Source organism: Carassius auratus, unplaced genomic scaffold (assembly GCF_003368295.1).
Source record: "Carassius auratus strain Wakin unplaced genomic scaffold, ASM336829v1 scaf_tig00018136, whole genome shotgun sequence".
In the NCBI taxonomy this organism is placed as follows: domain Eukaryota; kingdom Metazoa; phylum Chordata; class Actinopteri; order Cypriniformes; family Cyprinidae; genus Carassius; species Carassius auratus.
Window position 1 is genome coordinate 6,088 of NW_020524854.1, and position 26,297 is coordinate 32,384.

General features: G+C 37.2%; 4 protein-coding genes and 1 long non-coding RNA gene across 6 annotated transcripts; all 5 read left to right on the forward strand.

Annotated features, from left to right (window-relative positions):
- Nucleotides 1-332: 332 nt before the first annotated feature.
- LOC113075969 (uncharacterized) lies at nt 333-1,334 on the forward strand. 2 transcript variants are annotated; one of them, XR_003281077.1, is made up of 4 exons: nt 333-363; nt 749-837; nt 1,065-1,118; nt 1,241-1,334. It is a non-coding gene; the product is annotated as an uncharacterized LOC113075969 (long non-coding RNA). The 2 variants fall into 2 exon arrangements; XR_003281076.1 differs by lacking the exon at nt 1,065-1,118.
- A 10-nt stretch (nt 1,335-1,344) lies between these two features.
- On the forward strand, nt 1,345-4,407 carry LOC113075968 (serine/threonine-protein kinase pim-1-like). Its single transcript, XM_026248613.1, has 7 exons — nt 1,345-1,600; nt 2,077-2,171; nt 2,387-2,440; nt 2,548-2,926; nt 3,113-3,289; nt 3,485-3,573; nt 3,767-4,407. Exons 1-7 carry the CDS (start codon nt 1,420-1,422, stop codon nt 3,776-3,778), a joined length of 987 nt encoding a protein of 328 aa, XP_026104398.1. The 5' UTR covers nt 1,345-1,419; the 3' UTR covers nt 3,779-4,407.
- A 1,906-nt stretch (nt 4,408-6,313) lies between these two features.
- LOC113075964 (serine/threonine-protein kinase pim-2-like) lies at nt 6,314-10,912 on the forward strand. Its single transcript, XM_026248607.1, has 9 exons — nt 6,314-6,867; nt 7,253-7,341; nt 7,743-8,103; nt 8,578-8,672; nt 8,887-8,940; nt 9,048-9,426; nt 9,613-9,789; nt 9,985-10,073; nt 10,270-10,912. Exons 1-9 carry the CDS (start codon nt 6,543-6,545, stop codon nt 10,279-10,281), a joined length of 1,581 nt encoding a protein of 526 aa, XP_026104392.1. The 5' UTR covers nt 6,314-6,542; the 3' UTR covers nt 10,282-10,912.
- Nucleotides 10,913-12,800: 1,888 nt separating this feature from the next.
- On the forward strand, nt 12,801-17,112 carry LOC113075965 (serine/threonine-protein kinase pim-2-like). The gene is made up of 9 exons (XM_026248609.1): nt 12,801-13,354; nt 13,740-13,828; nt 14,231-14,591; nt 15,066-15,160; nt 15,375-15,428; nt 15,536-15,914; nt 16,101-16,277; nt 16,473-16,561; nt 16,758-17,112. The coding sequence occupies exons 1-9, from the start codon at nt 13,030-13,032 to the stop codon at nt 16,767-16,769; spliced, it is 1,581 nt and encodes a 526-aa protein (XP_026104394.1). The 5' UTR covers nt 12,801-13,029; the 3' UTR covers nt 16,770-17,112.
- A 2,550-nt stretch (nt 17,113-19,662) lies between these two features.
- LOC113075959 (serine/threonine-protein kinase pim-2-like) lies at nt 19,663-24,884 on the forward strand. The gene is made up of 11 exons (XM_026248603.1): nt 19,663-19,840; nt 21,370-21,458; nt 21,861-21,908; nt 21,996-22,069; nt 22,190-22,224; nt 22,699-22,793; nt 23,008-23,061; nt 23,169-23,547; nt 23,734-23,910; nt 24,106-24,203; nt 24,391-24,884. The coding sequence occupies exons 1-11, from the start codon at nt 19,663-19,665 to the stop codon at nt 24,400-24,402; spliced, it is 1,239 nt and encodes a 412-aa protein (XP_026104388.1). The 3' UTR covers nt 24,403-24,884.
- Nucleotides 24,885-26,297: the final 1,413 nt, after the last annotated feature.

A 26,297-nucleotide genomic window follows, 5' to 3' on the forward strand; every position in this document is an offset into this window, starting at 1 on the left:
TTCAGCGCATTGTTATCGATTTTGACAAACAATGTTTCAGCGACCTTGTCGAGTTCATCCGTTGACGGAGAGTCAGGTGTGTGATCTCAACACCCCCCAAAACCCCAGCAGCAGCACAGAGGAACAACATCCTACATGAGAGCACTGCTGATGCTGCTGAGGGAAACGACGAGGAGAGGAAGGTTATGGAGAAAGGGAAGAAGAAAAAGAAGTGGTGGAGGTTGTCTTCTTTATTTTGGAGCTGTGAAGAAACATCTGAAGCGCAGCTCGAACCCAGTTCAGGGTGAAGTAGAGCTGCAGCAAGAGCAAGAGCAGAGTGAGGGAGTGAAGAACAGAACCAGTGTAAAGACAGATGCAGTGATGGTAAATTAATTGATCAACTCATACGAATATGTTACACAGTTTACTGAAGCTCTGTACTTTACATCAAATGCCATCATTTATCCCTGGATATCCATTTGAAGTAAATTAATCTAGAGGATAGATTATAATAGTTGTCTTATTTAGTCTTCAATACCCTTTTCCTATCTTTTTAATGTTTCCTCAATATAGATAAGTCAAATCAGGGGAATCTTAAATAAAAACATTCATATAAGCACAATAATAAATAAAGAAACTTGAAGACTGATCAAGGATAAGATCCAGGATATGTTTAAAAATAATTCTATGAGATTATATATGAAATAAAATTGAATAATACAAATATTTGAACTTTTAGGTTAACTGCAGTTGTTTCATCTTTTAACAGACTACACTGTCAGACACAACCTCGTGAGCGATCAGCTGTGTGAAGGTGGATTTGACGCTGAGGCGACACGTTTGAAGGATGACCCTGAAGTAAGTAAAAGATGAATGAAAACTTGCCTAGCTAGAAAATACATTTAGTCCTGTCTTATCTTCATCATTTGGTTATATAATTATATTGTTAGGAAGGCCTCTCAGTGTATATTTTTGTCCTGGTTGGGTTTAAATTAAATCAAACTTTACAAAATGTAGCATAGATTTCATGACAGGAATGATGAGGCGTCTACACATGAGGTAAGTTGTTCATTTTCCTTGATCAGGTGTCTGTGAAACATCTTAACAAGACTGATGAAGATGTGGAAGGTTTATACACTGTTAGTAGGATGCACTTCTTCTCTCTTTTAAAACAAACAGTTATTTATTTCAGTAGAGTAACTAAATCCTCGTTTGGAAAAGAACTTTCACCTTACCGTTGTAAAAACTGTCTCTCTTTTAGCTTGGATCTCCACAACGTCTTCCAGAAGAGAAGGACCTCAACATCCTGGCAAATAGAGGCCCAGATGGCCACGGATGTGATCTCAGCACCCCCCCAAACCCAGCAGCAGCACAGAGGAACAACATCCTCATGAGAGCACTGCTGATGCTGCTGAGGGAAACGACCAGGAGAGGAAGGTGATGGAGAAAGAGAAGAAGAAAAAGAAGTGGTGGAGGGTGGCCTCTTTCTACGGAGCTGTGAAGAAACATCTGAAGCGCAGCTCGAACCCAGTTCAGGGTGAAGAAGAGCTGAAGCAAGAGCAAGAGCAGCAGAGAGAGAAAGTGAAGAACCAGAAAGAACAGAAAGCCAGATGCAGTGATGGTAAATGACATGAGCATGACCAGTCATCATTCACACCTACACATCCATTACTAGGACATTCATTAATTAATCAATTGGATCATTCTAGTTTTAAATTATAGATTATAATAGCTTTTAAGCGTCTTGTTTGGTCTCTAATTTGGTCTAATTTTTAAGGTTTCCTCAATGAAGAATTGATAAAATGTGTTAAATCTGAAATTATAAATAAATAAAATCCACTTCAACACATATAAATCAACTTGAAAATGGATTAAGGCCATGATCAGATCTTTCATCCGGGAAAATGTAAAATAAACCGTTTTTGTAATTTTATATGCCACATAGTTTAGGGGTGACAAATAATAACATGAACATATTTAATATAGTCTCTACTGATGTAAATGTTATCATCTGTAATTTAAGATTTTTATATAAAATCAAATGGAATAATAACTATAACAAATGTGTAAAACTGCAGTTGTTTTATCTTGTAACAGACTTCATTTCCAGCCACTACCAGCTGGGTGATCTGCTGGGTGAAGGTGGATTTGGTTCTGTGTATGAGGCGAGACGTTTGGAGGATGACCTTAAAGTAAGTGAAAACTTGATGAAAACTTATCTAGCGAAGTGATTTTGCCCCGTCTCATCTTCATACTCCTGTGATGTCATGCTATTGTTTGCAAGGCCTCTCAGTGTATCTTTTTGTCCTGGTTGAACTTAAATTCAATTCAACTTTACAAAACTTGTCTGTATATATTTAATGGTGGCCTCTTCACAAGTTAATTGTTGTTTTGTTTTCTTGATCAGGTGGCGGTCAAATATGTTAATAAGACCGAAACCTACAGGCCAAGTTTATACATTGTAAGTAAGATGCACTCTCTCTGTTCTCCTCTCACTAACTAGTAGGAAAACTGGACTAAGTGCTTATTTGGAAAACAACTTCTATCTTACCAACGTCTTTCTTTTAGCCTGGATATCAGCAACATGTTCCACTGGAGATCGCCCTCACAATCCTGGCTAATAAAGGCCCCAGAGTGCCAGAGATCATCCAGCTGCTGGACTGGAAGGACTACAGTGACCATTTCGTCATGATCCTTGAATGTCCCTCTCCTTGCGAGACTTTGGAAGACTTTGTGGGGCGTCAGGGTGGACGTCTCAACGAGAGCTTAGCACGGCGAGTCATGATGCAGGTGACTAAAGCTGCGAACGTGTGCTGCCAGCGCCAAGTGTTCCACCGTGACATCAAACCGAGCAACCTTCTCATCAACAACCAGACACTTGAAGTCAAACTAATTGACTTTGGGTGTGGGGACATTCTGAGGACAACTGTCTACATGTCATACTCTGGTATGTACTGTATCTAAAAGCTACAACTCTAGTGACGATTATATTATGAGTTGACCAGGCGTGGGTCACCAAAACAACAAGAAGCACCCGATATATATACAGTAGAATTACGACACTGTTACAGTCATGGATCTCGTCACTGTTGTGAACCGAACTTGCGCATCTAACAAAATCTTTTTCTTCCAGGCACAGCAACATACGTCCCTCCTGAGTTTCACATAAAGGGAAAGTACCACGGCAAGCCTGCGACGGTTTGGTCACTGGGGGTTCTGTTATTTAAAATAGTGGCCGGATATTATCCAGGTTTCTTAGATCTGCACATGCTCAAACTGCATCTCTGGTCCAGAACTGGTCTGTCAAACGGTAAGAGTTCAGTTATCATTTTAAACATACAAAACAAGGACAAGTAGCTTTCTGAAAGATGGCGTTAGAAATTGCATGAAGTTTTCTTGATTTCTGATGCCTGAACTCAGATCGTACAGCTAATATGATCATTAAATTAAAGCATGTGTTAAGTTTAAAGTAATATTCAGATGTCCCTCTCATCTTTCTGCACAGAATGCTGCAGATTGCTCCGCGCTCTCCTGCAAATAAAGCCAAAGAACCGAATTCAGCTGGAGGAAATCCTTTCCCACAAGTGGTTTACGGTACTAAACCTAAGATCACTTTAAAATAATTTGACATGTTTAACATTTTTCTTTTCAATTTTCAATTTTCAAATCAAGTTTTCTCGCTTTGCTTTTATTGTTAGATTTAATAAGTTGGTTTTACCTTATAAAATGTCATTCGTAGTGTATTAACACTTGTAATAATACTGTATTTGTTTCTGTTTTGTTTCAGGCCACCACATAAGACCACCTCAGAAGTTGTTGTATCTTCAGCTCTCCAATGGTTCCTGCAATAGTTGCAGCAGTATCAGAGGCCCAGTCTACAACGTCTGTCCCCTGCAGTCCAAAACATCCCAGAAAAGCTGTTTTAAACTAGAATATATATTAAGTTAAAATGTTATTGTCACCTTAACGTTTTAATTGATTAACGGCAACAATTATTTTATCGCGCGTTAACAGTTGTTTGTTAATATGAAAGTCCATTGCTCACTGGCTCTGAATACACATACAGTCAAAGCATGGGTCACAGGAGGAGTGGGATGTTGATCAGTACTGACTTGGGATGGGTGTCATCACGTGTCTCAACCAATGAGAGCATTTGTGGTGGGCCTAAGACTGCAGCAGCCCACATGAAGTGCTCGGGACTTCATAAGTGGGAAACCCAAAGTTTCTGTTAACACGTAAAGGCAGCAGAGATGCGGTCTCGCTCAACACAGTGGAGTGCATCGATTTGTTTTGAGTCTTTTGGGAAGCGGTAAAACACGGCCCTCTCACAATACACAGAAATCTGCTGAAATCATCCGTGAAGCAGTTTTCTGTGTAGCATCTCTGCACATCATCTGTATAGAAGTTTAATATATTGTGTATATTTAATTTTCTTATTTTTGGCACAGTCTATAAAGAGTATGCCAGACCTACAATTCACTGCTTTTTGTATGTTATATAACTTTTATGTGAAAAATAAAATCTTGAATCTTGAATATATTGTTTTACAGGTCTATCACATTTGCTGCTCAGAAATGTTCATACAATCACGCTGCATGTGTTAGAAATTCTGTGCTTTATTTATAGATAAATAAATAATTAAAAGATATCTCTCTCTCTTTATATATATAAATATATATATTGGGGGTGTAACGGTACGTGTATTGGTACCGGACCGTTTCAGTACAGGGCTTTCGGTATGGTGCACGTGTGTACCGAATGCAATATTTTGTATGCAGAATATGGGTACATTTTTGTGTTTCCAAATGAACATATTAAGTGGCGGAAGTCTCAGCGTTCAGCGCAAATCCCGCCCTGATTCTAAGGTCTGTGACACACTGGCTGCGTGGCGTGAGCGTGGCGTGGTTTAAGACTGAGAGTATTTTATTTAGTGGAGAACTTTGCAGCAGTATTTTATTTCTTATTCTTTTTTTATTTTATATATATTTCATTAAAAAGTATTTTAAAAAACAAATTGTTAAAAAAAAAAGTTTATAGTAATAAACAACCTGCAGTTTAATGTTTGCATTTCTATCGCTTACTGTACCGAAAATGAACCGAACCATGACTTTAAAACCGAGGTACGTACCGAACCGTGATTTTTGAGTACCGTTACAGCCCTAATATATATATATATATATATATATATATATATATATATATATATATATATATATATATATATATATATTTCATTTTGATATATGTTTAAGCTGTAGTATATTGGTTGAATGCACAAAATGGCTGAGTGCAAATACTGTCAGTGACAAGAATTTAAATATAATTCATGTTTTGATATATAGACATGACAGCTTTTTTAAATGTTTAGTGTTGTTCTTACCAGAGTGGACTTTTTACACTCCAGGATATTTGCAATGGTTATTATTTTTCGGTGTGATTTTTGGTGAATTGTATAAAAATAAAAATAAAACCCTGGGGTAGGTTTGATCCTCAAACACCACTGTATCAATTATGAAATTAATGTATGGAACCCACAACAATCAAATAAAAACACAAAAACATACTGTCCCAGTTTTTTAATTCGTAGATAATAACAAGTGAGATTTCAGTGATATTTTGACCACTGAAGTGCCCCCGGTTTTAATTTCAGAAATCTGGTCACCTTAGTCTATATCTATAGACAGATAGGCCTAGATAATTATAAGAGTTGCATTTATATGAAATTTAAATATTTAAATTCATAAAATACATTTAATACATATATTTTGTTTCATATGGTGGGCAACATGTTTTTCTTTACTAGTTTAATTGTGAATTGTTTAACAATTGTTTAATCGGTCTTTTAGGTATAGTTTACTATTGTCATTGAATGATAGACCCCTGGGATTCATTATGATCCCAGTTTAAAATATTAAGATCAGGGGTCTGATTCACGAAAATCATCTTAAGAAATCTGTAAGAAAAATAAGTTAAGAAATGTCCTAAGAAAAATTCCAAAAAGTTCTTAAAAAATGCGATTCTTGTAAAAAAAACTTCCGAAGAAGAAAATGACATGCATTATTGAATCAGTGCTGGTTCTTGCTGAAGACTCGCTGATAAACTCAATGAACAACACTTCGTAATAATCACAATAAACGCGCATGTTTTTGAATAAAGAGCCTGTCACGAGATGAAGTGTGCGCGCGCTGCACGTGTGCTTAATACCGCCAAAGATTGTTCATTTATTTGTTGGCTTAAATTAAAAATGAACTCCCTTTCTGACTTGTTCTGTAAAAAAAATTAAAATTCGCGAAAATGCAAGAAAATTGCATACTTTTTTCCCCCTTACGTTAGAAGGAGAACATGGCAGTTAAGAATATTTTTTTCTTAAGAATGCTTCGTGAATCCGGCGCGAGCGGCGTGAAAAAAAAAAAAAAAAAAGGGCGCGCAGGTTATCGTGACGTCACAGAAAGAACTCGATTTCGTAGAACTTATAAGTCCAAGAAATCATTTTGTGGGTTTAGTAGCAGTGGTGAGTGAAACTGAGCAGTTATTTTCAGCGATTGTTATCGATTTTGACAACAATGTTTCAGCGACCTTGTCGAGTTCATCCGTTGACGGAGAGTCAGGTGTGTGATCTCAACACACCCCCAAACCCCAGCAGCAGCACAGAGGAACAACATCCTCATGAGAGCACTGCTGATGCTGCTGAGGGAAACGACGAGGAGAGGAAGGTTATGGAGAAAGGGAAGAAGAAAAAGAAGTGGTGGAGGTTGTCTTCTTTGTTTGGAGCTGTGAAGAAACATCTGAAGCGCAGCTCGAACCCAGTTCAGGGTGAAGTAGAGCAAGAGCAAGAGCAGAGTGAGGGAGTGAAGAACCAGAACCAGTGTAAAGACAGATGCAGTGATGGTAAATCAATGATCAACTCATAAGAATATGTTACACAGTTTACTGAAGCTCTGTACTTTACATCAAATGCCATCAGTTATCCCTGGATATCCATTTGTAGTAAATTAATCTAGAGGATAGATTATAATAGCTTTCTTATTTAGTCTTCAATACCCTTTTCCTATCTTTTTAATGTTTCCTCAATATAGATAAGTCAAATCAGGGGAATCTTAAATTAAAAAAAATCACATAAGCACAATAATAAATAAAGAAATTTGAAGACTGATCAATGGCAAGATCCAGGATATGTTTAAAAATAATTCTATGAGATTATATATGAATTAAAATTGAATAATACAAATATTTGAACTTTTAGGTTAACTGCAGTTGTTTCATCTTTTAACAGACTACACTGTCAGACACAACCTCGTGAGTGATCAGCTGTGTGAAGGTGGATTTGACGCTGAGGCGACACATTTGAAGGATGACCCTGAAGTAAGTAAAAGATGAATGAAAACTTGCCTAGCTAGCAAATACATTTAGTCCTGTCTTATCTTCATCATTTGGTTATATAATTATATTGTTAGCAAGGCCTCTCAGTGTATATTTTGTCCTGGTTGGGTTTAAATTAAATCAAACTTTACAAAATGTAGCATAGATTTCATGACAGGAATGATGAGGCGTCTACACATGAGGTAAGTTGTTCATTTTCTTGATCAGGTGTCTGTGAAACATCTTAACAAGACTGATGAAGATGTGGGAGGTTTATACACTGTTAGTAGGATGCACTTCTCCTCTGTTTTAAAACAAACAGTTATTTATTTCAGTAGAGTAACTAAATCCTCGTTTGGAAAAGAACTTTCACCTTACCGTTGTAAAAACTGTCTCTCTTTTAGCTTGGATCTCTACAACGTCCTCCAGAGGAGAAGGACCTCAACATCCTGGCAAATAGAGGCCCAGACAGCCACGGGTGTGATCTCAGCACCCCCCCAAACCCCAGCAGCAGCACAGAGGAACAACATCCTCATGAGAGCACTGCTGATGCTGCTGAGGGAAACGACCAGGAGAGGAAGGTGATGGAGAAAGAGAAGAAGAAAAAGAAGTGGTGGAGGGTGGCCTCTTTCTACGGAGCTGTGAAGAAACATCTGAAGCGCAGCTCGAACCCAGTTCAGGGTGAAGAAGAGCTGAAGCAAGAGCAAGAGCAGCAGAGAGAGAAAGTGAAGAACCAGAAAGAACAGAAAGCCAGATGCAGTGATGGTAAATGACATGAGCATGACCAGTCATCATTCATACCTACACATCCATTACTAGGACATTCATTAATTAATCAATTGGATCATTCTAGTTTTAAATTATAGATTATAATAGCTTTTAAGCGTCTTGTTTGGTCTCTAATTTGGTCTAATTTTTAAGGTTTCCTCAATGAAGAATTGATAAAATGTGTTAAATCTGAAATTATAAATAAATAAAATCCACTTCAACACATATAAATCAACTTGAAAATGGATTAAGGCCATGATCAGATCTTTCATCCGGGAAATGTAAAATAAACCGTTTTTGTAATTTTATATGCACATAGTTTAGGGATGACAAATAATAACATGAACATATTTAATATAGTCTCTACTGATGTAAATGTTATCATCTGTAATTTAAGATTTTTATATAAAATCAAATGGAATAATAACTATAACAAATGTGTAAAACTGCAGTTGTTTTATCTTGTAACAGACTTCATTTCCAGCCACTACCAGCTGGGTGATCTGCTGGGTGAAGGTGGATTTGGTTCTGTGTATGAGGCGAGACGTTTGGAGGATGACCTTAAAGTAAGTGAAAACTTGATGAAAACGTATCTAGCGAAGTGATTTTGCCCCGTCTCATCTTTATACTCCTGTGATGTCATGCTATTGTTTGCAAGGCCTCTCAGTGTATCTTTTTGTCCTGGTTGAACTTAAATTCAATTCAACTTTACAAAACTTGTCTGTTTAGATTTAATGGTGGCCTCTTCACAAGTTAATTGTTGTTTGTTTTCTTGATCAGGTGGCGGTCAAATATGTTAATAAGACCGAAACCTACAGGCCAAGTTTATACATTGTAAGTAAGATGCACTCTCTCTGTTCTCCTCTCACTAACTAGTAGGAAAACTGGACTAAGTGCTTATTTGGAAAACAACTTCTATCTTACCAACGTCTTTCTTTTAGCCTGGATATCAGCAACATGTTCCACTGGAGATCGCCCTCACAATCCTGGCTAATAAAGGCCCCAGAGTGCCAGAGATCATCCAGCTGCTGGACTGGAAGGACTACAGTGACCATTTCGTCATGATCCTTGAATGTCCCTCTCCTTGCGAGACTTTGGAAGACTTTGTGGGGCGTCAGGGTGGACGTCTCAACGAGAGCTTAGCACGGCGAGTCATGATGCAGGTGACTAAAGCTGCGAACGTGTGCTGCCAGCGCCAAGTGTTCCACCGTGACATCAAACCGAGCAACCTTCTCATCAACAACCAGACACTTGAAGTCAAACTAATTGACTTTGGGTGTGGGGACATTCTGAGGACAACTGTCTACATGTCATACTCTGGTATGTACTGTATCTAAAAGCTACAACTCTAGTGACGATTATATTATGAGTTGACCAGGCGTGAGTCACCAAAACAACAAGAAGCACCCGATATATATACAGTAGAATTACGACACTGTTACAGTCATGGATCTCGTCACTGTTGTGAACCGAACTTGCGCATCTAACAAAATCTTTTTCTTCCAGGCACAGCAACATACGTCCCTCCTGAGTTTCACATAAAGGGAAAGTACCACGGCAAGCCTGCGACGGTTTGGTCACTGGGGGTTCTGTTATTTAAAATAGTGGCCGGATATTATCCAAGTTTCTTAGATCTGCACATGCTCAAACTGCATCTCTGGTCCAGAACTGGTCTGTCAAACGGTAAGAGTTCAGTTATCATTTTAAACATACAAAACAAGGACAAGTAGCTTTCTGAAAGATGGCGTTAGAAATTGCATGAAGTTTTCTTGATTTCTGATGCCTGAACTCAGATCGTACAGCTAATATGATCATTAAATTAAAGCATGTGTTAAGTTTAAAGTAATATTCAGATGTCCCTCTCATCTTTCTGCACAGAATGCTGCAGATTGCTCCGCGCTCTCCTGCAAATAAAGCCAAAGAACCGAATTCAGCTGGAGGAAATCCTTTCCCACAAGTGGTTTACGGTACTAAACCTAAGATCACTTTAAAATAATTTGACATGTTTAACATTTTTCTTTTCAATTTTCAATTTTCAAATCAAGTTTTCTCGCTTTGCTTTTATTGTTAGATTTAAGAAGTTGTATGTTTTACCTTATAAAATGTCATTCGTAGTGTATTAACACTTGTAATAATACTGTATTTGTTTCTGTTTTGTTTCAGGCCACCACATAAGACCACCTCAGAAGTTGTTGTATCTTCAGCTCTCCAATGGTTCCTGCAATAGTTGCAGCAGTATCAGAGGCCCAGTCTACCACGTCTGTCCCCTGCAGTCCAAAACATCCCAGAAAAGCTGTTTTAAACTAGAATATATATTAAGTTAAAATGTTATTGTCACCTTAACGTTTTAATTGATTAACGGCAACAATTATTTTATCGCGCGTTAACAGTTGTTTGTTAATATGAAAGTCCATTGCTCACTGGCTCTGAATACACATACAGTCAAAGCATGGGTCACAGGAGGAGTGGGATGTTGATCAGTACTGACTTGGGATGGGTGTCATCACGTGTCTCAACCAATGAGAGCATTTGTGGTGGGCCTAAGACTGCAGCAGCCCACATGAAGTGCTCGGGACTTCATAAGTGGGAAACCCAAAGTTTCTGTTAACACGTAAAGGCAGCAGAGATGCGGTCTCGCTCAACACAGTGGAGTGCATCGATTTGTTTTGAGTCTTTTGGGAAGCGGTAAAACACGGCCCTCTCACAATACACAGAAATCTGCTGAAATCATCCGTGAAGCAGTTTTCTGTGTAGCATCTCTGCACATCATCTGTATAGAAGTTTAATATATTGTGTATATTTAATTTTCTTATTTTTGGCACAGTCTATAAAGAGTATGCCAGACCTACAATTCACTGCTTTTTGTATGTTATATAACTTTTATGTGAAAAATAAAATCTTGAATCTTGAATATATTGTTTTACAGGTCTATCACATTTGCTGCTCAGAAATGTTCATACAATCACGCTGCATGTGTTAGAAATTCTGTGCTTTATTTATAGATAAATAAATAATTAAAAGATATCTCTCTCTCTTTATATATATAAATATATATATTGGGGGTGTAACGGTACGTGTATTGGTACCGGACCGTTTCAGTACAGGGCTTTCGGTATGGTGCACGTGTGTACCGAATGCAATATTTTGTATGCAGAATATGGGTACATTTTTGTGTTTCCAAATGAACATATTAAGTGGCGGAAGTCTCAGCGTTCAGCGCAAATCCCGCCCTGATTCTAAGGTCTGTGACACACTGGCTGCGTGGCGTGAGCGTGGCGTGGTTTAAGACTGAGAGTATTTTATTTAGTGGAGAACTTTGCAGCAGTATTTTATTTCTTATTCTTTTTTTATTTTATATATATTTCATTAAAAAGTATTTTAAAAAACAAATTGTTAAAAAAAAAAGTTTATAGTAATAAACAACCTGCAGTTTAATGTTTGCATTTCTATCGCTTACTGTACCGAAAATGAACCGAACCATGACTTTAAAACCGAGGTACGTACCGAACCGTGATTTTTGAGTACCGTTACAGCCCTAATATATATATATATATATATATATATATATATATATATATATATATATATATTTCATTTTGATATATGTTTAAGCTGTAGTATATTGGTTGAATGCACAAAATGGCTGAGTGCAAATACTGTCAGTGACAAGAATTTAAATATAATTCATGTTTTGATATATAGACATGACAGCTTTTTTAAATGTTTAGTGTTGTTCTTACCAGAGTGGACTTTTTACACTCCAGGATATTTGCAATGGTTATTATTTTTCGGTGTGATTTTTGGTGAATTGTATAAAAATAAAAATAAAACCCTGGGGTAGGTTTGATCCTCAAACACCACTGTATCAATTATGAAATTAATGTATGGAACCCACAACAATCAAATAAAAACACAAAAACATACTGTCCCAGTTTTTTAATTCGTAGATAATAACAAGTGAGATTTCAGTGATATTTTGACCACTGAAGTGCCCCCGGTTTTAATTTCAGAAATCTGGTCACCTTAGTCTATATCTATAGACAGATAGGCCTAGATAATTATAAGAGTTGCATTTATATGAAATTTAAATATTTAAATTCATAAAATACATTTAATACATATATTTTGTTTCATATGGTGGGCAACATGTTTTTCTTTACTAGTTTAATTGTGAATTGTTTAACAATTGTTTAATCGGTCTTTTAGGTATAGTTTACTATTGTCATTGAATGATAGACCCCTGGGATTCATTATGATCCCAGTTTAAAATATTAAGATCAGGGGTCTGATTCACGAAAATCATCTTAAGAAATCTGTAAGAAAAATAAGTTAAGAAATGTCCTAAGAAAAATTCCAAAAAGTTCTTAAAAAATGCGATTCTTGTAAAAAAAACTTCCGAAGAAGAAAATGACATGCATTATTGAATCAGTGCTGGTTCTTGCTGAAGACTCGCTGATAAACTCAATGAACAACACTTCGTAATAATCACAATAAACGCGCATGTTTTTGAATAAAGAGCCTGTCACGAGATGAAGTGTGCGCGCGCTGCACGTGTGCTTAATACCGCCAAAGATTGTTCATTTATTTGTTGGCTTAAATTAAAAATGAACTCCCTTTCTGACTTGTTCTGTAAAAAAAATTAAAATTCGCGAAAATGCAAGAAAATTGCATACTTTTTTCCCCCTTACGTTAGAAGGAGAACATGGCAGTTAAGAATATTTTTTTCTTAAGAATGCTTCGTGAATCCGGCGCGAGCGGCGTGAAAAAAAAAAAAAAAAAAGGGCGCGCAGGTTATCGTGACGTCACAGAAAGAACTCGATTTCGTAGAACTTATAAGTCCAAGAAATCATTTTGTGGGTTTAGTAGCAGTGGTGAGTGAAACTGAGCAGTTATTTTCAGCGATTGTTATCGATTTTGACAACAATGTTTCAGCGACCTTGTCGAGTTCATCCGTTGACGGAGAGTCAGGTGTGTGATCTCAACACACCCCCAAACCCCAGCAGCAGCACAGAGGAACAACATCCTCATGAGAGCACTGCTGATGCTGCTGAGGGAAACGACGAGGAGAGGAAGGTTATGGAGAAAGGGAAGAAGAAAAAGAAGTGGTGGAGGTTGTCTTCTTTGTTTGGAGCTGTGAAGAAACATCTGAAGCGCAGCTCGAACCCAGTTCAGGGTGAAGTAGAGCAAGAGCAAGAGCAGAGTGAGGGAGTGAAGAACCAGAACCAGTGTAAAGACAGATGCAGTGATGGTAAATCAATGATCAACTCATAAGAATATGTTACACAGTTTACTGAAGCTCTGTACTTTACATCAAATGCCATCAGTTATCCCTGGATATCCATTTGTAGTAAATTAATCTAGAGGATAGATTATAATAGCTTTCTTATTTAGTCTTCAATACCCTTTTCCTATCTTTTTAATGTTTCCTCAATATAGATAAGTCAAATCAGGGGAATCTTAAATTAAAAAAAATCACATAAGCACAATAATAAATAAAGAAATTTGAAGACTGATCAATGGCAAGATCCAGGATATGTTTAAAAATAATTCTATGAGATTATATATGAATTAAAATTGAATAATACAAATATTTGAACTTTTAGGTTAACTGCAGTTGTTTCATCTTTTAACAGACTACACTGTCAGACACAACCTCGTGAGTGATCAGCTGTGTGAAGGTGGATTTGACGCTGAGGCGACACATTTGAAGGATGACCCTGAAGTAAGTAAAAGATGAATGAAAACTTGCCTAGCTAGCAAATACATTTAGTCCTGTCTTATCTTCATCATTTGGTTATATAATTATATTGTTAGCAAGGCCTCTCAGTGTATATTTTTGTCCTGGTTGGGTTTAAATTAAATCAAACTTTACAAAATGTAGCATAGATTTCATGACAGGAATGATGAGGCGTCTACACATGAGGTAAGTTGTTCATTTTCTTGATCAGGTGTCTGTGAAACATCTTAACAAGACTGATGAAGATGTGGGAGGTTTATACACTGTTAGTAGGATGCACTTCTCCTCTGTTTTAAAACAAACAGTTATTTATTTCAGTAGAGTAACTAAATCCTCGTTTGGAAAAGAACTTTCACCTTACCGTTGTAAAAACTGTCTCTCTTTTAGCTTGGATCTCTACAACGTCCTCCAGAGGAGAAGGACCTCAACATCCTGGCAAATAGAGGCCCAGACAGCCACGGGTGTGATCTCAGCACCCCCCCAAACCCCAGCAGCAGCACAGAGGAACAACATCCTCATGAGAGCACTGCTGATGCTGCTGAGGGAAACGACCAGGAGAGGAAGGTGATGGAGAAAGAGAAGAAGAAAAAGAAGTGGTGGAGGGTGGCCTCTTTCTACGGAGCTGTGAAGAAACATCTGAAGCGCAGCTCGAACCCAGTTCAGGGTGAAGAAGAGCTGAAGCAAGAGCAAGAGCAGCAGAGAGAGAAAGTGAAGAACCAGAAAGAACAGAAAGCCAGATGCAGTGATGGTAAATGACATGAGCATGACCAGTCATCATTCATACCTACACATCCATTACTAGGACATTCATTAATTAATCAATTGGATCATTCTAGTTTTAAATTATAGATTATAATAGCTTTTAAGCGTCTTGTTTGGTCTCTAATTTGGTCTAATTTTTAAGGTTTCCTCAATGAAGAATTGATAAAATGTGTTAAATCTGAAATTATAAATAAATAAAATCCACTTCAACACATATAAATCAACTTGAAAATGGATTAAGGCCATGATCAGATCTTTCATCCGGGAAATGTAAAATAAACCGTTTTTGTAATTTTATATGCACATAGTTTAGGGATGACAAATAATAACATGAACATATTTAATATAGTCTCTACTGATGTAAATGTTATCATCTGTAATTTAAGATTTTTATATAAAATCAAATGGAATAATAACTATAACAAATGTGTAAAACTGCAGTTGTTTTATCTTGTAACAGACTTCATTTCCAGCCACTACCAGCTGGGTGATCTGCTGGGTGAAGGTGGATTTGGTTCTGTGTATGAGGCGAGACGTTTGGAGGATGACCTTAAAGTAAGTGAAAACTTGATGAAAACGTATCTAGCGAAGTGATTTTGCCCCGTCTCATCTTTATACTCCTGTGATGTCATGCTATTGTTTGCAAGGCCTCTCAGTGTATCTTTTTGTCCTGGTTGAACTTAAATTCAATTCAACTTTACAAAACTTGTCTGTTTAGATTTAATGGTGGCCTCTTCACAAGTTAATTGTTGTTTGTTTTCTTGATCAGGTGGCGGTCAAATATGTTAATAAGACCGAAACCTACAGGCCAAGTTTATACATTGTAAGTAAGATGCACTCTCTCTGTTCTCCTCTCACTAACTAGTAGGAAAACTGGACTAAGTGCTTATTTGGAAAACAACTTCTATCTTACCAACGTCTTTCTTTTAGCCTGGATATCAGCAACATGTTCCACTGGAGATCGCCCTCACAATCCTGGCTAATAAAGGCCCCAGAGTGCCAGAGATCATCCAGCTGCTGGACTGGAAGGACTACAGTGACCATTTCGTCATGATCCTTGAATGTCCCTCTCCTTGCGAGACTTTGGAAGACTTTGTGGGGCGTCAGGGTGGACGTCTCAACGAGAGCTTAGCACGGCGAGTCATGATGCAGGTGACTAAAGCTGCGAACGTGTGCTGCCAGCGCCAAGTGTTCCACCGTGACATCAAACCGAGCAACCTTCTCATCAACAACCAGACACTTGAAGTCAAACTAATTGACTTTGGGTGTGGGGACATTCTGAGGACAACTGTCTACATGTCATACTCTGGTATGTACTGTATCTAAAAGCTACAACTCTAGTGACGATTATATTATGAGTTGACCAGGCGTGAGTCACCAAAACAACAAGAAGCACCCGATATATATACAGTAGAATTACGACACTGTTACAGTCATGGATCTCGTCACTGTTGTGAACCGAACTTGCGCATCTAACAAAATCTTTTTCTTCCAGGCACAGCAACATACGTCCCTCCTGAGTTTCACATAAAGGGAAAGTACCACGGCAAGCCTGCGACGGTTTGGTCACTGGGGGTTCTGTTATTTAAAATAGTGGCCGGATATTATCCAAGTTTCTTAGATCTGCACATGCTCAAACTGCATCTCTGGTCCAGAACTGGTCTGTCAAACGGTAAGAGTTCAGTTATCATTTTAAACATACAAAACAAGGACAAGTAGCTTTCTGAAAGATGGCGTTAGAAATTGCATGAAGTTTTCTTGATTTCTGATGCCTGAACTCAGATCGTACAGCTAATATGATCATTAAATTAAAGCATGTGTTAAGTTTAAAGTAATATTCAGATGTCCCTCTCATCTTTCTGCACAGAATGCTGCAGATTGCTCCGCGCTCTCCTGCAAATAAAGCCAAAGAACCGAATTCAGCTGGAGGAAATCCTTTCCCACAAGTGGTTTACGGTACTAAACCTAAGATCACTTTAAAATAATTTGACATGTTTAACATTTTTCTTTTCAATTTTCAATTTTCAAATCAAGTTTTCTCGCTTTGCTTTTATTGTTAGATTTAAGAAGTTGTATGTTTTACCTTATAAAATGTCATTCGTAGTGTATTAACACTTGTAATAATACTGTATTTGTTTCTGTTTTGTTTCAGGCCACCACATAAGACCACCTCAGAAGTTGTTGTATCTTCAGCTCTCCAATGGTTCCTGCAATAGTTGCAGCAGTATCAGAGGCCCAGTCTACCACGTCTGTCCCCTGCAGTCCAAAACATCCCAGAAAAGCTGTTTTAAACTAGAATATATATTAAGTTAAAATGTTATTGTCACCTTAACGTTTTAATTGATTAACGGCAACAATTATTTTATCGCGCGTTAACAGTTGTTTGTTAATATGAAAGTCCATTGCTCACTGGCTCTGAATACACATACAGTCAAAGCATGGGTCACAGGAGGAGTGGGATGTTGATCAGTACTGACTTGGGATGGGTGTCATCACGTGTCTCAACCAATGAGAGTATTTGTGGTGGGCCTAAGACTGCAGCAGCTCACATGAAGTGCTCGGGACTTCATAAGTGGGAAACCCAAAGTTTCTGTTAACATGTAAAGGCAGCAGAGAAGCGCTCTCGCTCAACACAGTGGAGTGCATCGATTTGTTTTAAGTCTTTTGTGAAGCGGTAAAACACGGCCCTCTCACAATACACAGAAATCTGCTGAAATCATCCGTGAAGCAGTTTTCTGTGTAGCATCTCTGCACATCATCTGTATAGAAGTTTAATATATTGTGTATATTTAATTTTCTTATTTTTGGCACAGTCTATAAAGAGTATGCCAGACCTACAATTCACTGCTTTTTGTATGTTATATAACTTTTATGTGAAAAATAAAATCTTGAATCTTGAATATATTGTTTTACAGGTCTATCACATTTGCTGCTCAGAAATGTTCATACAATCACGCTGCATGTGTTAGAAATTCTGTGCTTTATTTATAGATAAATAAATAATTAAAAGATATCTCTCTTTATATATATAAATATATATATTGGGGGTGTAACGGTACGTGTATTGGTACCGGACCGTTTCAGTACAGGGCTTTCGGTATGGTGCACGTGTGTACCGAATGCAATATTTTGTATGCAGAATATGGGTACATTTTTGTGTTTCCAAATGAACATATTAAGTGGCGGAAGTCTCAGCGTTCAGCGCAAATCCCGCCCTGATTCTAAGGTCTGTGACACACTGGCTGCGTGGCGTGAGCGTGGCGTGGTTTAAGACTGAGAGTATTTTATTTAGTGGAGAACTTTGCAGCAGTATTTTATTTCTTATTCTTTTTTTATTTTATATATATTTCATTAAAAAGTATTTTAAAAAACAAATTGTTAAAAAAAAAGTTTATAGTAATAAACAACCTGCAGTTTAATGTTTGCATTTCTATCGCTTACTGTACCGAAAATGAACCGAACCATGACTTTAAAACCGAGGTACGTACCGAACCGTGATTTTTGAGTACCGTTACAGCCCTAATATATATATATATATATATATATATATATATATATATATATATATTTCATTTTGATATATGTTTAAGCTGTAGTATATTGGTTGAATGCACAAAATGGCTGAGTGCAAATACTGTCAGTGACAAGAATTTAAATATAATTCATGTTTTGATATATAGACATGACAGCTTTTTTAAATGTTTAGTGTTGTTCTTACCAGAGTGGACTTTTTACACTCCAGGATATTTGCAATGGTTATTATTTTTCGGTGTGATTTTTGGTGAATTGTATAAAAATAAAAATAAAACCCTGGGGTAGGTTTGATCCTCAAACACCACTGTATCAATTATGAAATTAATGTATGGAACCCACAACAATCAAATAAAAACACAAAAACATACTGTCCCAGTTTTTTAATTCGTAGATAATAAAAAGTGAGATTTCAGTGATATTTTGACCACTGAAGTGCCCCCGGTTTTAATTTCAGAAATCTGGTCACCTTAGTCTATATCTATAGACAGATAGGCCTAGATAATTATAAGAGTTGCATTTATATGAAATTTAAATATTTAAATTCATAAAATACATTTAATACATATATTTTGTTTCATATGGTGGGCAACATGTTTTTCTTTACTAGTTTAATTGTGAATTGTTTAACAATTGTTTAATCGGTCTTTTAGGTATAGTTTACTATTGTCATTGAATGATAGACCCCTGGGATTCATTATGATCCCAGTTTAAAATATTAAGATCAGGGGTCTGATTCACGAAAATCATCTTAAGAAATCTGTAAGAAAAATAAGTTAAGAAATGTCCTAAGAAAAATTCCAAAAAGTTCTTAAAAAATGCGATTCTTGTAAAAAAAACTTCAGAAGAAGAAAATGACATGCATTATTGAATCAGTGCTGGTTCTTGCTGAAGACTCGCTGATAAACTCAATGAAAAACACTTCGTAATAATCACAATAAACGCGCATGTTTTTGAATAAAGAGCCTGTCACGAGATGAAGTGTGCGCGCGCTGCACGTGTGCTTAATACCGCCAAAGATTGTTCATTTATTTGTTGGCTTAAATTAAAAATGAACTCCCTTTCTGACTTGTTCTGTAAAAAAAATTAAAATTCTCGAAAATGCAAGAAAATTGCATACTTTTTTCCCCCTTACGTTAGAAGGAGAACATGGCAGTTAAGAATATTTTTTTCTAAGAATGCTTCGTGAATCCGGCGCGAGCGGCGTGAAAAAAAAAAAAAAAAAAAAAAGGGCGCGCAGGTTATCGTGACGTCACAGAAAGAACTCGATTTCGTAGAACTTATAAGTCCAAGAAATCATTTTGTGGGTTTAGTAGCAGTGGTGAGTGAAACTGAGCAGTTATTTTCAGCGATTGTTATCGATTTTGACAACAATGTTTCAGCGACCTTGTCGAGTTCATCCGTTGACGGAGAGTCAGGTGTGTGATCTCAACACACCCCCAAACCCCAGCAGCAGCACAGAGGAACAACATCCTCATGAGAGCACTGCTGATGCTGCTGAGGGAAACGACGAGGAGAGGAAGGTTATGGAGAAAGGGAAGAAGAAAAAGAAGTGGTGGAGGTTGTCTTCTTTGTTTGGAGCTGTGAAGAAACATCTGAAGCGCAGCTCGAACCCAGTTCAGGGTGAAGTAGAGCTGCAGCAAGAGCAAGAGCAGAGTGAGGGAGTGAAGAACCAGAACCAGTGTAAAGACAGATGCAGTGATGGTAAATCAATGATCAACTCATAAGAATATGTTACACAGTTTACTGAAGCTCTGTACTTTACATCAAATGCCATCATTTATCCCTGGATATCCATTTGTAGTAAATTAATCTAGAGGATAGATTATAATGGTTGTCTTATTTAGTCTTCAATACCCTTTTCCTATCTTTTTAATGTTTCCTCAATATAGATAAGTCAAATCAGGGGAATCTTAAATAAAAACATTCATATAAGCACAATAATAAATAACCTCTTGAGACCCTGTGGCCTCATATGAGGACATTATATTTTTGTGAATTTCTCTGAGTCTGTTCATGCCACAGTTTTAGATCTGGATGTCCTGTACAGAGCACATTCAGGGCTTTTCAGAGATACCAAATGATTGGATGTTTCACATGACCACTCCCTCTCCTTGGTCATCAAAATGTCTGAAATTAATTTAGTGACACTCTTATAGAAATATGATAATATTTCTATAATATATTGTAGTTATCATTTAAATCTGTCTAATTTTTAAATTCTGTGTCATAAATCAACATCTCAGAAATATGTTATGGGGTTTCAAATCAAAATATGACTTTCTGTTACTAAACAGGACATTGATTTCATACATGTCCTCAGATGAGGACACCGGGACTAAACGCATGCTTATGACGCATTTTTGGAGACATAACAAATGAATAGAGAAAGAAATTATATTTCAATATTCTATGAAATATTATATATTATTATGAAAATCTTGACAATTATTACTCACATTATTACACTTCTTTTTTCATTACATGTTGCCCCAAAAACACATTTATATGCAAATTAGATTTAGTTTATAGATACATTGTATATAATTAGAAAACCCATTAATGGTAATTTTACACACATTTTGCAGAAAGAAAAATGTTATACTGAATTATTCTGTTATACCATAGTTGAGAATCATCTTTATACAAAGTTTGGTAAAAAAAAAAAAAAAATCTTGAACATTAAAAATTTATTGGTGATTTAAAAAAATCTATTGTTTTTGCCTATGCATTTTCATTCATGTCTTTTCATTTTTTTTTTAGAAATTGAGTCCCGATGTCCTCTGCCGAGGACATAACATAACTTTATAAATGAAATGCATGAATGCAGAGCACAAGGCTGCACTGGGAAATCCTGTGTGCGATGCATGACATGCAATGTGCATCTGTGCTTGCAAAGTGAATGAAACTGCTTTGCAGCATTTCACATCATGATAGACCCACTGTCCTCACATGAGGACATCTTTTTTCTGGGAAAACTACTTCCTGTACAAAAACAAATTTTAGGTATTATACTTATTAGGTCCTACATATCCCAAATAGCAAGAAAAATTATAAAATGCACAACAGGCAATCTCTCGGGTTTCAGGAGGTTAAAGAAACTTGAAGACTGATCAAGGATAAGATCCAGGATATGTTTAAAAATAATTCTATGAGATTATATATGAATTAAAATTGAATAATACAAATATTTGAACTTTTAGGTTAACTGCAGTTGTTTCATCTTTTAACAGACTACACTGTCAGACACAACCTCGTGAGCGATCAGCTGTGTGAAGGTGGATTTGACGCTGAGGCGACACGTTTGAAGGATGACCCTGAAGTAAGTAAAAGATGAATGAAAACTTGCCTAGCTAGAAAATACATTTAGTCCTGTCTTATCTTCATCATTTGGTTATATAATTATATTGTTAGGAAGGCCTCTCAGTGTGTCTTTTTGTCCTGGTTGGGTTTAAATTAAATCAAACTTTACAAAATGTAGCATAGATTTCATGACAGGAATGATGAGGCGTCTACACATGAGGTAAGTTGTTCATTTTCTTGATCAGGTGTCTGTGAAACATCTTAACAAGACTGATGAAGATGTGGGAGGTTTATACACTGTTAGTAGGATGCACTTCTTCTCTCTTTTAAAACAAACAGTTATTTATTTCAGTAGAGTAACTAAATCCTCGTTTGGAAAAGAACTTTCACCTTACCGTTGTAAAAACTGTCTCTCTTTTAGCTTGGATCTCCACAACGTCTTCCAGAAGAGAAGGACCTCAACATCCTGGCAAATAGAGGCCCAGATAGCCACGGATGTGATCTCAGCACCCCCCCAAACCCCAGCAGCAGCACAGAGGAACAACATCCTCATGAGAGCACTGCTGATGCTGCTGAGGGAAACGACCAGGAGAGGAAGGTGATGGAGAAAGAGAAGAAGAAAAAGAAGTGGTGGAGGGTGGCCTCTTTCTACGGAGCTGTGAAGAAACATCTGAAGAAGCGCAGCTCGAACCCAGTTCAGGGTGAAGAAGAGCTGAAGCAAGAACAAGAGCAGCAGAGAGAGAAAGTGAAGAACCAGAAAGAACAGAAAGCCAGATGCAGTGATGGTAAATGACATGAGCATGACCAGTCATCATTCATACCTACACATCCATAACTGGGACATTCATTAATTAATCAATTGGATCATTCTAGTTTTAAATTATAGATTATAATAGCTTTTAAGCGTCTTGTTTGGTCTCTAATTTGGTCTAATTTTTAAGGTTTCCTCAATGAAGAATTGATAAAATGTGTTAAATCTGAAATTATAAATAAATAAAATCCACTTCAACACATATAAATCAACTTGAAAATGGATTAAGGCCATGATCAGATCTTTCATCCGGGAAATGTAAAATAAACAGTTTTTGTAATTTTATATGCACATAGTTTAGGGGTGACAAATAATAACATGAACATATTTAATATAGTCTCTACTGATGTAAATGTTATCATCTGTAATTTAAGATTTTTATATCAAATCAAATGGAATAATAACTATAACAAATGTGTAAAACTGCAGTTGTTTTATCTTGTAACAGACTTCATTTCCAGCCACTACCAGCTGGGTGATCTGCTGGGTGAAGGTGGATTTGGTTCTGTGTATGAGGCGAGACGTTTGGAGGATGACCTTAAAGTAAGTGAAAACTTGATGAAAACGTATCTAGCGAAGTGATTTTGCCCCGTCTCATCTTTATACTCCTGTGATGTCATGCTATTGTTTGCAAGGCCTCTCAGTGTATCTTTTTGTCCTGGTTGAACTTAAATTCAATTCAACTTTACAAAACTTGTCTGTATATATTTAATGGTGGCCTCTTCACAAGTTAATTGTTGTTTGTTTTCTTGATCAGGTGGCGGTCAAATATGTTAATAAGACCGAAACCTACAGGCCAAGTTTATACATTGTAAGTAAGATGCACTCTCTCTGTTCTCCTCTCACTAACTAGTAGGAAAACTGGACTAAGTGCTTATTTGGAAAACAACTTCTATCTTACCAATGTCTTTCTTTTAGCCTGGATATCAGCAACATGTTCCACTGGAGATCGCTCTCACAATCCTGGCTAATAAAGGCCCCAGAGTGCCAGAGATCATCCAGCTGCTGGACTGGAAGGACTACAGTGACCATTTCGTCATGATCCTTGAATGTCCCTCTCCTTGCGAGACTTTGGAAGACTTTGTGGGGCGTCAGGGTGGACGTCTCAACGAGAGCTTAGCACGGCGAGTCATGATGCAGGTGACTAAAGCTGCGAACGTGTGCTGCCAGCGCCAAGTGTTCCACCGTGACATCAAACTGAGCAACCTTCTCATCAACAACCAGACACTTGAAGTCAAACTAATTGACTTTGGGTGTGGGGACATTCTGAGGACAACTGTCTACATGTCATACTCTGGTATGTACTGTATCTAAAAGCTACAACTCTAGTGACGATTATATTATGAGTGGACCAGGCGTGAGTCACCAAAACAACAAGAAGCACCCGATATATATACAGTAGAATTACGTCACTGTTACAGTCATGGATCTCGTCACTGTTGTGAACCGAACTTGCGCATCTAACAAAATCTTTTTCTTCCAGGCACAGCAACATACGTCCCTCCTGAGTTTCACATAAAGGGAAAGTACCACGGCAAGCCTGCGACGGTTTGGTCACTGGGGGTTCTGTTATTTAAAATAGTGGCCGGATATTATCCAGGTTTCTTAGATCTGCACATGCTCAAACTGCATCTCTGGTCCACAACTGGTCTGTCAAACGGTAAGAGTTCAGTTATCATTTTAAACATACAAAACAAGGACAAGTGGCTTTCTGAAAGATGGCGTTAGAAAATGCATGAAGTTTTCTTGATTTCTGATGCCTGAACTCAGATCGTACAGCTAATATGATCATTAAATTAAAGCATGTGTTAAGTTTAAGGTAATATTCAGATGTCCCTCTCATCTTTCTGCACAGAATGCTGCAGATTGCTCCGCGCTCTCCTGCAAATAAAGCCAAAGAACCGAATTCAGCTGGAGGAAATCCTTTCCCACAAGTGGTTTACGGTACTAAACGTAAGATCACTTTAAAATAATTTGACGTGTTTAACATTTTTCTTTTCAATTTTCAATTTTCAAATCAAGTTTTCTCGCTTTGCTTTTATTGTTAGATTTAAGAAGTTGTATGTTTTACCTTATAAAATGTCATTCGTAGTGTATTAACACTTGTAATAATACTGTATTTGTTTCTGTTTTGTTTCAGGCCACCACATAAGACCACCTGAGAAGTTGTTGTATCTTCAGCTCTCCAATGGTTCCTGCAATAGTTGCAGCAGTATCAGAGGCCCAGTCTACAACGTCTGTCCCCTGCAGTCCAAAACATCCCAGAAAAGCTGTTTTAAACTAGAATATATATTAAGTTAAAATGTTATTGTCACCTTAACGTTTTAATTGATTAACGGCAACAATTATTTTATCGCGCGTTAACAGTTGTTTGTTAATATGAAAGTCCATCGCTCACTGGCTCTGAATACACATACAGTCAAAGCATGGGTCACAGGAGGAGTGGGATGTTGATCAGTACTGACTTGGGATGGGTGTCATCACGTGTCTCAACCAATGAGAGCATTTGTGGTGGGCCTAAGACTGCAGCAGCCCACATGAAGTGCTCGGGACTTCATAAGTGGGAAACCCAAAGTTTCTGTTAACACGTAAAGGTAGCAGTCTCGCTCAACACAGTGGAGTGCATCGATTTGTTTTGAGTCTTTTGGGAAGTGGTAAAACACGGCCCTCTCACAATACACAGAAATCTGCTGAAATCATCCGTGAAGCAGTTTTCTGTGTAGCATCTCTGCACATCATTTGTGTAGAAGTTTAATATATTGTGTATATTTAATTTTCTTATTTTTGGCACATTCTATAAAGAGTATGCCAGACCTACAATTCACTGCTTTTTGTATGTTATATAACTTTTATGTGAAAAATAAAATCTTGAATCTTGAATATATTGTTTTACAGATCTATCACATTTGTTGCTCAGAAATGTTCACACAATCACGCTGCATGTGTTAGAAATTCTGCGGTCCGCTCACACTACATGTGCACCACACCCGAACCGAACTGAACCGTGCTCTGGCCCACCTCTTCCAACCGAGCCGGGGCCAGCTAAACGAACCACGGCACAGAGTGATCACACTAGATACACCCTTATTCTCCTGCATCCCACACACACGAGTCTCTACTCGCCCATCAAGTGTCCCACACCGCACTCGATAGTGCAGGTCTCCACTCGGAAGGCATCTGTTATAATCGTATGATGGAGGCTCTGAACTCTGAGCATAACTTTATTTTCTATAACAAACTATAAAATATTTTTAAATAAAGTAAAAAAACAAACAAAGTAAAACCACAGACTGCAACACTGTAAAGTACCATCTGAACATGTTAAAAGCTATAGACATCAGGAGAAATTAACAACTTGATTGATATAATACACTATAGGCTATAGCAGATACACAAAGACAGCACACACACACACACACACAGAGAGAGAGAGAGAGAAATAAATCTTGATTTGGAAGAAGCCTGCACAAGTTATTAAAGCAAAAGTCATGCCTTTATTAGTATTTTATATAAAATATATGTATTGAATTGTCATTAAACTGGACAATACATACATATTCCAGTAAAAGTTATGCATTGGATTTGTTGTGAAATACATTTTTGTATATAAAATCGATTGAAACACTGAGACAAAGTGTTTATATATGCATTCTATATTAGGGTGACCAGATGTCCCCGTTCAAAATAACCAGCACACACACTGGAAATGCTAGAACAATTTAGCCTTCTGGATATCATATGATTGCAACTATTGCGATTACTTGGTCACATCTCGCAAGCCGTTATTGTAGCCATGAAAAGCTTGGACAAGAGCATACCGCTAATGTCATCAGTTATCAAAAGAGACTGCATTATATACATATTAAAATGTAGGTTGCGGGATTGTTTTGCACAATAGGCCTATTAAACATTCCTGAAACTCTGCGACACAACTCTGAAGTCTCTGATATGAATGATATAAAAAATAATAAACTAATCAGTTACACTTGCACAATTACATTTGCAGAAAGCACATACTTTGTAGTCAATATGAGCCTGAAATGCTAA